Raw genomic sequence first — 9509 nt, 5'->3', positions numbered from 1 at the left:
CTGTTACTTCTTCAGGTTTGTCTATACTTGAATGCATGTCTGTGTGATTGCCAACAATTCTTGTTCCATAGAACATTACATACTTCAAAAAAAAGTCGTGGGTCTTATTTAATTAATATAATTATTTTTTATTCAAGTAACTATTTCAGCCTTTTAATTTATGAAAGGGTAATTAAGTTGACGTCACAGCAAACCGAGAGTGCCTGGCGCGCGAAAACGGAATTTTAAGAGTGAATAACACTGATGTTTGTCGCGCACGTAATTTAGCAGTAATGTGACCAAACAAAAGAAAGAGAGTGCTGTGCAATCTATCTGTACTTTCATAAACGGTAATTTAATTAAAAATTTATGGTCGTACTCTTGGTCCGCATAACAAATTATAGTCATCTTTTTGCACCAGAATAGGGTCTGGGTTCTTTTTCAATCAACATAATGTTTTAATGACACTGTAACAAAGCACGATGTCTGTGACAATGAACTTCCTGGAATTTCTCCTTTTTTATTTCGGAAAAACGTGTCTACGGGTCTGTTAAACAAGCTTGGTTCAGCGGACGTGGAATGAGTGGTTGAGCATGCCGACGATGACTCGAGGTAGTGAACCTATAATTGAACGAAACTCGAGTAACTGAACAGAATGGTATCAAATAGAGCAAAGCGCACAAACAATCCATGTCATACAAGAAGCCAAGCATTTCTTCAAGTATTTCTTTAAAAAAGAATCCGCAATATCTTTTCCAAGAATCGACTGGATAAGATATTCCAAGAATATGACAGTCAAAATTGCTTAAACATAGTTGGTAACACGATTCTCTCCGTCTGTAGTTGAAATCCTTTGTCAAAATCTAAAGAAGGAATACTACACGTGGTATCTAAACATTTCTTTATTACGTAACTTAGTTTTCTACCTAAAATAAGCATTGTTATTGATCCATGCTCTTTTGCAAGGAGTTATTGCATTGCCGACAAATCTCTAAAGGTTTTCATGACTGCCTGTGCAAACTAAAGCATTTATATTATGTGGAAAACTGCATTACCATTGATAAGTAAAAAGGAAATTACCAACTGCTTAGTCTGAAAATAGAACTGGACATAAAATATAACTGAACTAGCTCTGACTAACATAAAATATAACTGGAAAAAATGATGTAACAAACTAATATCATAAAGAAATATCACTACTGTGATAATGCCTACAGAATAACCTTAAACAGAAAATAGTAATAGTAAAATATGTGCACCAGTAATGCTTTTTAAGCAGGCAAAAATGCCTTTGTACGACATTGAAGCGAGAGGGACGTTTACAACATCACCTATTAATATATTGAATCGTAAAAAATGACTTTCTACAGATCTTATTCCGTTGACGTCACATACCTGCTGTATATTCTATAGACCTTATTGCGGTGACGCCACACACCGACTGTGGACATGTTATGTAGTTGGCAACTCGGTCGAGGATTTTCATGTAAATGGACAGAGAAACTTACGAGAATACCTCATTCCCAATAACACTACGCATTCTTTTTTTTTTTTTTTTGCCATTCCATTCGGAAAGCTGACATTTCGAATGTGGCAAAATTAAAAGTTAAACATTTTGCTCTAGGCCTATAAAACTAAGAAGGGTTGCCTTTGCAAGGGTCTGCTGTTTTTTTTCCTCCCTTATGTTATGACGACATTGCAAAAGGTCTATATAGGTACATTGCTTTACGAAAAGCTAACCCAATTCAGAAGTAGTTTAAGTCCTCCAAATCAACCAGTTGGAATTCTTTGGAGCAGTGGATCAACAACCAACCATTGATTAACTCTTATAATATATTATGTTCACATCAGTAAATTATATTTTCAATTTTTCCATTACTTTTTCAGTTTTTTCACCTAATACTTGTCACATTCGACTGAATAAGCCGACCGCTGAGATGACAATCTGACAAAAAATGTGAAAAAAAATATAGAAAAATTGAATCTATATAACTGATAAATTATTTTTGCTACCCAAGGTTAAAAACAACGGTGTCCTTCTGCTGTGCCAACGACAGTTATATTTTTAGAGAGATCGAATATAATACAACCTGCTTCTGGACTTATAACTTTTTTTCCGAAAAAAACGCTTCTCGTGCTACAAAATTAACTCACAAGAACCGACAACAGGTACATCTTTTTTTCACATAAAAAAACTCATTTCTTCATATCGAAATGAAATCGGATATACTTACAAAAAACACCTAACGTGACGACGACCTTTGAAAGAAGTCAACGCCTTGATACATGACACAAACTTTAACAGAGAGCACCTAAGGTTACGTCACGAACTTGTATCCCCACTCAAAAAAAAGTATAGCGAGCAAAACGAGAGAAAAAAGCGATCGATTTTTCCATCCCTGTGCCTACACATTATAGCAAAATTATCCTCGTCCGTTTTACATTTTGATCCTTGTTCTACACCCCTCCCCAATCAACCCCCACCCCCCACCCCCTAGGCAAAATCCTGGCCACGTCGGTGTACTGGTGCACATTTCGTACTGCCGTTAGATATCCGGAAATTATATTAGAGCAAGATGAACAAAAGCATGTCAGTAAAAAGATGATCACCGTTATACGCCGAGGCACCCAGAATGCACTTTGTGACATAAACAGTCAGCCGCCTTAGGTCCCATTCAGAATAGGGGGGTTATTAGTCCGAGGGTCAAATACGGCCACCCACTACAAAGCTTGCCGGCTAATCCGCCAATAGACACTGAATAGATATCCCGTGGGGAAGTATTCAAGTGGGTCGGCCATATTTGACCCTCGGACTAGTTAGTCCCCTATTCTGAATGAGGCCTTAGAGAGCAGCTTGCCAGGGAATATATACATCAATTTAAAAACTTTATTCAAAGAACTTTCACTAGGTGCACTAGGCGTATGGCACAGCCGGTGTATTCAATCATGAAAAAAATCAGTAACATGATCTTTGACACTTCACCTGCCTTTATAAGGCGTAAAAAGACACGAGAGCAGTAACATGAATCTAAGTCTTCATCGGAGCCATTTTCTTCAGGCGTTTCTCTCCACCTAAACAGCAACGAATAGGTGAATTTGATGCAAACATTGGTTACACAATCACGTTACCTTCCTTAATGTGCGTGACTTGAAATATTGCACCGCCTATAAGGTTTTCTACAATTTGCTAATTTTGAACATGAAAAAAACAAAACAAAAAAGGATTGCACGCTTGATAGGTAGCCGGGTACTGTATTATTTAACGCAGAACAAAATAGCCTACGTCTATGACAAGCCACGCCTCGTGAAAACTTTTAATTTTCTAATAACTCCTAGAATCTTACATAATAATACTTCTGATTATAGGCCGTCGCCCTTTAAGCAGGTCATGCATCTTGAAATATTTTTCTTCAAACAGAAATCAAGGGACAAATGGCACTATTCATTTTCCCAAATACGTTTCTCAACAGCAAGATACCAACCTTTCTGGGATATATAATAGTAATTTATAACTAAAAATGCTTGACAATTATAAATTTCTAAAGAAAAGTAAGTCGTTTTTCTACTTTATACGTTCACACACATAAAAATGTGGTCAAAAAGATCTGCTAATTATACAACAGATCGCTAACAAAAATGCATAATACAATATCATTAAAAAGATACAACAATTGAACAGAGCTAAATTAAAGTGCTTTACTACGATGACCCGTAGTAACTAATGAAATACTTTAAATGGCTCCAAGTGACACGTGACGGTTTTTTCTACGGGCCATTTTACTCCATCTATCTACAGCCTGACTACCACACTTTTTAAAGTGTTTTAAAATTACATGTATCGAGCCCTCGAGAGATTGGCTTCTCTCATCTTATCTTGAGTCACCGAGACTTTCAGATATAGTAAGAAAATCAGAGTGCCTCGGGACCGCGCACAAGCTGAACTTGAAGCTCAGCCCGTGCGGAACAGATAACTCAGCTTGTAGCTTATCGTGTGCACGCACTTCTCTAACACAGGAAATGTTGGTAAATAGCTCCACAATCGATACAACATAAGACCAGATTTTTTAAAAAAATTGCCGGTCAGATGCACTTCCATTCATTTTATGACTGCCGGTTCAATATACCCAATCACCCTTATAAACAAAGAAAGCGCGCAAATAACGTTATACTTTACTTAACAGCTAACATTGAACACTATTTTTCCCTCCCCCCATCCGACGGCGATGAATGTTACCGATGACTACAAGTACGAAACTTCCTTATGTTCCATGTGTACGTGCAAGGTACACTTCTAGTTAAGATACTTCATATCTTACCCTAAACACACGAAGACTTATTTATTTATTTATCCTTCGCTCTTTCTTCGGTTCTCTCCGACTCTGCTGCCCTCTGGTGTTCGTGGACAGAGATTGGTGTCTGATGAGGGTGCAACCTGGGGGGTCCAAGATGGTGGCGATCTGGCGGCATAAGCAAAGGGAAATGATGAAAAGGAACCCGCGGATCTCCGTCGTTCGGCAGGCGTGGGAAGGCGGGCGACGAATCCTGTGGAGCATGCTGGGAGAGCGCTTGCGAGAACGGCGGAAGCGCGGACAAACCCGAGGATGAAGACGACGACGACGGCTGCGGCGGCAGCGTATTGAATGAAGGTTGATTTTCATGACCACGACCTTCAGATAGACTTCGGCCTTGACCTTGACCTTCGCCTCTGAGGTCATCCTGTGACGATCCATCTCTGTTCTCTCGACCCCTCTCACTGCTTCTGTACGAATCGACGTTGGGATCTCTCAACTGAAGGTCGGGGTATATTATAGTGGGCGGTCTCTCGGGTCGCTCCGGCCTCTGATCCGTTTGGTGGTACGGACCGAGATTGGGGTCTCGGAGCTGAAGATCCGGGTAATGGATTGGGACCATTGTGGGCTCCCTTGACGTCGTGGCTGTCGCTTTGCGTTTCTTTGTTGGCTTGGTGCTCTTGTTCAGTTTCTCTGCGACTTCCTTGATCATCTGTTCGGGGGATGGCACGAGGTGAATGTGAACCTGGAGATGAATATATATATTTTTTGTGTTAATAATCATGTAGTTTTTATTTATTTATTTATTTATTTATATATTATTTTGCGAATTGAAACAGTTGCATCGTGTCATGAAGCGTATCATAAAAGACTACTGTAATGACTGGAACAAATAGGGCACATGTAAAAAGTTATGTACATCATTGCCATCATTGGGTTGACGTCAATACATGGTGTGAACGGAGGAATTTAGGCATACGCAAGGTGCTTCTTTCACTAATACATGGAATGGTCCCCAACTTTCCAACATTGTCTATACTAGGCCAGCTATAGTTACAGATGAAGATGTTTAGAAACTGTTACATAAAAATTAATATGTAGCAACGTTTTCTTCCCTTGCAAAATTTTAGGGTTAAAATCACTCCTCTTCACCTTAAGACTGTGGGCATATTCAGAACACCAGACTAACAGATCCGCGGATCAAATATGGCGACCCACTAAAAGGGATTTTGAAACAAGCATTCAAGCGGGTTGGCCATATTTGATCCGCGGATGTTAGTCCGCTGTCCTGAATGCGCTCTGTAATAACACATGAAGAGCAGAAGTTTAACGAGACCAAATTGCGTAAGGCACTTGTGCACATACGAAGCATGAGACAGTCATGGCGTTCGCCTCCTCTCACCTTCGCCGAATGTTTCTGCAGGCTTGAGACTGTGGTAAACCTCCGCTTACAAACCTCGCATTGGTAATCTCGGCTGGCGGACTTCGCTTCCTGGTTGGCATGGTTACGCACGTGCTGTTGAAGATTCGAGAGTTGCGCAAACGCGAGCTCGCACCCCTCCATGGGGCAGTTGTATGGACGTTCACCTGGTAAGAGCACAAACGAGGACAATACGTAATTAGAATATTGTTGAAGAAAAAACATTTTTCTTTTTCAAATATACCCGGCTGCTGGACAGAAATACAATTCGTTGCCTCATCGTCTGTTTTATGTTCTTAAAAATAAAAAAGTTCACCCCCATTCTATCTCTTAGTCTTTGCTTTAGTATACGTCCAATTTTGGGACATTTTACTAAAGTATATGTATTCCGATGCATTGCTGAAGATTGGCCAGCTTCAATGTTTTCAGAGGTAATTTATCTAGTTGTTGATCACATTTGTAGAAAAAAATAAAGTAAGATTTGTCTAGTTACTGAGCACAAAAATAAAAGAGAGGAAGAAACAAAGAAACGCATACATAAATTAATATATAAAATTAGAAATAAATAAATAAATAAATAAATAAATAAATAAATAAATAAATAAAATGTCATCCCCTTTCCCCTTTCTCATTTTCCAACTGTTAAATTTTCATTCTGCAATTTTCACAAGCATACCTGTGTGTGAATATGAAAATAGTTTCATTGGATCTCAGTTTTAATAGTCGAAAAGTGAATCTATCATAAATGAAAACTTTTCGACTAAGCCTGGGTTCCCATGCCATGGGGATTCACGCTAAATTGCTATCAACTTAAGCAGCTTAAATGTCTGTCACGCCTACCGAATCAGCTAGGGGGTAATTAACTTTCGTGCACGCTCGGCCTTACGGTAGTTAATTATCCCCCAACAACTATAGTAGGCATGACAAACATTTAAGCCGCTTAGTTGATAGCTCTTTCGTTAGAATGCCTCTGGAGATAGATCGATCCAAAGTTAGTACGATAGGCTCTGGAAATGGTCTTTAACGTACCCGTGTGTCTTCTCCGGTGCTGCTGGAGATGGGACAGCTGCTTGAAGGACTTGTCGCAGTATTCGCAGTGATGAGATCGCTCGTTGGTGTGGACCAGCATGTGCTGGGCCAGTTGCTGGGACGACGGGAACGACTTCACGCACTCGGGACATTTGTGGCGTTTCTCCTCCTTCCCGTGGTCGTTGCGGGTGTGCTGCACGGCCTCGGACTTGGTCGTGAATCTCTGAGAATTTCAAGAAAAATATACATATATCAGGCTCGTAGCCAGCAATTTCAAATGGGGGTTCTTTTCTGACAAAGTGGACATTTTATCATGAAACCTCCGTGTACCTAGATAAAATTATACCAAGAGGGGACCTTTTCCCGGCTAAAAAAAGGGGGGGGGGGCTTTCGAACCTCCCGAACCCCCTGGCTACGAACCTGCATATCGTATGCCAAATAATTGTAAATGTAGGTATCAGGGTCATGTGAAGGGTGGGGTTGGGAAGAGGGTTAGTGCGGACTGCACCCCTTCAAGCGCAAAGCAAAATTTCAAAAGTTTCAGTCCCTTTTAATCCTCTTTTGCCTTTACTCAAGTCTTGAGCCACCAGTTGCATCAGATAAAACAGAAACGTAGTTGCTGGACATATAATTTTTATCTTTAAAAAATTAGAAATAAAAAGAAATTTTCGGCCTATAAAATCAATTTACAAAATCATGCAGTCGGTACACTGAATATTCAGTTAGACCCTACATAGGGCCTGTTCACAACCAAGTTGATCCGCGGACTAACTAATCCGTCGATCAAATATGACGCAACGCACTTTAAAATTTGCCGCTTAATTCCCTTATGGATTCCCCGCGGGATTACGCGACAAGCTTTCAACTGGCTCGTGCTTTATTTGATCCGCGGTTCAGTAAGTCCGCGGATCAGCTTGGTTGTGGACGGAGCCAAACTCTAAAATGGTCATGTACCAAATTTCAAAACTGGTTGCAACCAATGTTTGACTGAGCAAAGATTTAGTGTTCTTGTAAATTGAAAGTCTTACGTGAACCAGAGCCACAGGTTATTGTGCACTTTGCTCCAACGCGAGAATTGTGCCATGAATTACCCAGAAACGTATCTGTGACTATCTAGTGAAAAATCAGCCTGTGACCCTGGTACAGGATTGTCGAGATCCAGGGGAAGTGTATCCAATAAAACTTTAAAATACAGGGTGGCTAATCGCCACTGAAACTTCAAAGCCAGGGTCAAGAGCTTGGTCCAGGGTCTTTGCCCCACGGTGACTGCGGCACGCGAGCACGCGAGGAAGTTCCCTCTTGGCATCAAAGACGACCACCAACCTGATCAGACACCTCTCACACTTAGTGAGGAAATAAGTTGTAATAAGTTGTTCGCAGTTCAAGGTTGGCATGATTGATCTTACCAAGAAATCCACCCTTACGGGAAATTAAAGGGGCGATCGCTCCACCCAAATTTTGGAAATGACTTCAGGGAAAATTTTGGACTTTTTCATTGATCTTCAGTCAACAACATGTACTTTTACCTATTCTAACCAGCGACGATTTATAGTGTTATCACATTTCTGAAATCATAATTATTTCATCGCATTGTGTCAAACCGCGTTTTCCACAATAGAAACAAAATTCAACCAGTAGTAACCTCATCTCACGACGACATATATCACAGAAACTTGTAAGATTCTGCATTTCAAAATGACCTCTTCGGGGTCCAAACTTTCCCTATTTCGTCATATATATGTATTAGTCTATTCTATTACACTCATGTTTACTGTGGGTTATCCAGGAAGAGACATAGCAAAATCAACGGAAAAATGCATGTAGATTCAGTACACACTCACATGGATTTTTCTCTAAATATCAATGTAACTGTCTAAAGTAAAAACAATGCACTCTTCTGTTTGAAATTCAGATTTTATTACAAAGCAGGGTTCCTCCTCGTAAGGAAAAGACAAAACAGTACAACAAGTCCACAGACAATTACCACTTAACATCTCATTTGTTCGTGCTGCTTTTAGACACGTTTACATTTTGTCATACAAAATGAAGTCAAGCACTACTTTTTGTTTTTAAGATCAACGAAGTGCGTTCTCAATTGACAATTATATGAACTGGTAATTGAGGCAACCCAGAGTTTCAGAGCAAACATTTCCCCAGTTTTTACCTAGAATGTACTCATTTTTGAGTAAAATGGGCGATGACGCTATGAAACGCAGGGTGACCTTGTAACATGCATATGCTATTCCATCTACATAAATACTGAATAACTACCGATTTTTTGTTTGCTTTTTTGAAAGCCGTTTTCAACATTTACCGACCCCAATGCACTTCAAGCATACAATTTTGAATTGCCTTTACCTCCGTGAAAAATAACAAACTTTGAATACCACATTTCCTGGAAATGGATGTGACAAGAAATGTACTGGTAGTTTAAAAGGGAAAAAATGCACCAACCCCAAAAAAATATTATAAAAAGTCAATCAAAAAATACAATTGACCAGTCAGAGACATGACAAAATTTACTGCTGAATGTTCAAATGGAGCTCTGGGATTGTGCCATTCGTTTTTGATTTAAATACAGGGAAGAAATGCACTGTGGGTAAGAATAAAAAATAATTTCATGACAATTTTTTGTCACATGTCATTGTGCTGATGTACAGATCACAAACACATTAGTTGGCTTTGACAGAGCACTGAATCGACTAATAATATATCAAAGTTATAATAGTATGAATAAAAGTATACTTATAGCATAATAGTCATACTGCTAAATAATCATTACAAATATGCAG

General features: G+C 39.5%; 1 protein-coding gene across 1 annotated transcript in view; it reads right to left on the bottom strand.

The window, feature by feature from the left end:
• Window positions 1–863: 863 nt before the first annotated feature.
• LOC106177443 (uncharacterized) overlaps window positions 864–9509 on the bottom strand; it is a 52925-nt gene continuing 44279 nt past the window's right edge. Inside the window, exons 5-7 of the mRNA XM_013560327.2 lie at window positions 6718–6940; window positions 5671–5855; window positions 864–5013 (exon numbers count right to left, since the gene is read on the bottom strand). Of these exons, the coding sequence (XP_013415781.2) occupies window positions 4321–5013; window positions 5671–5855; window positions 6718–6940 (1101 nt within the window). The 3' untranslated portion in view covers window positions 864–4320. The remainder of the gene's footprint in view (window positions 5014–5670; window positions 5856–6717; window positions 6941–9509) is intronic.

Source organism: Lingula anatina, chromosome 9, assembly GCF_051362555.1.
Source record: "Lingula anatina isolate TDL-2025a chromosome 9, LinAna3.0, whole genome shotgun sequence".
NCBI classification, from domain to species: Eukaryota; Metazoa; Brachiopoda; class Lingulata; order Lingulida; family Lingulidae; genus Lingula; species Lingula anatina.
The sequence above is the reverse complement of the archived record's forward strand: the minus strand, read 5'-3'. Positions and strand labels throughout refer to the sequence as shown.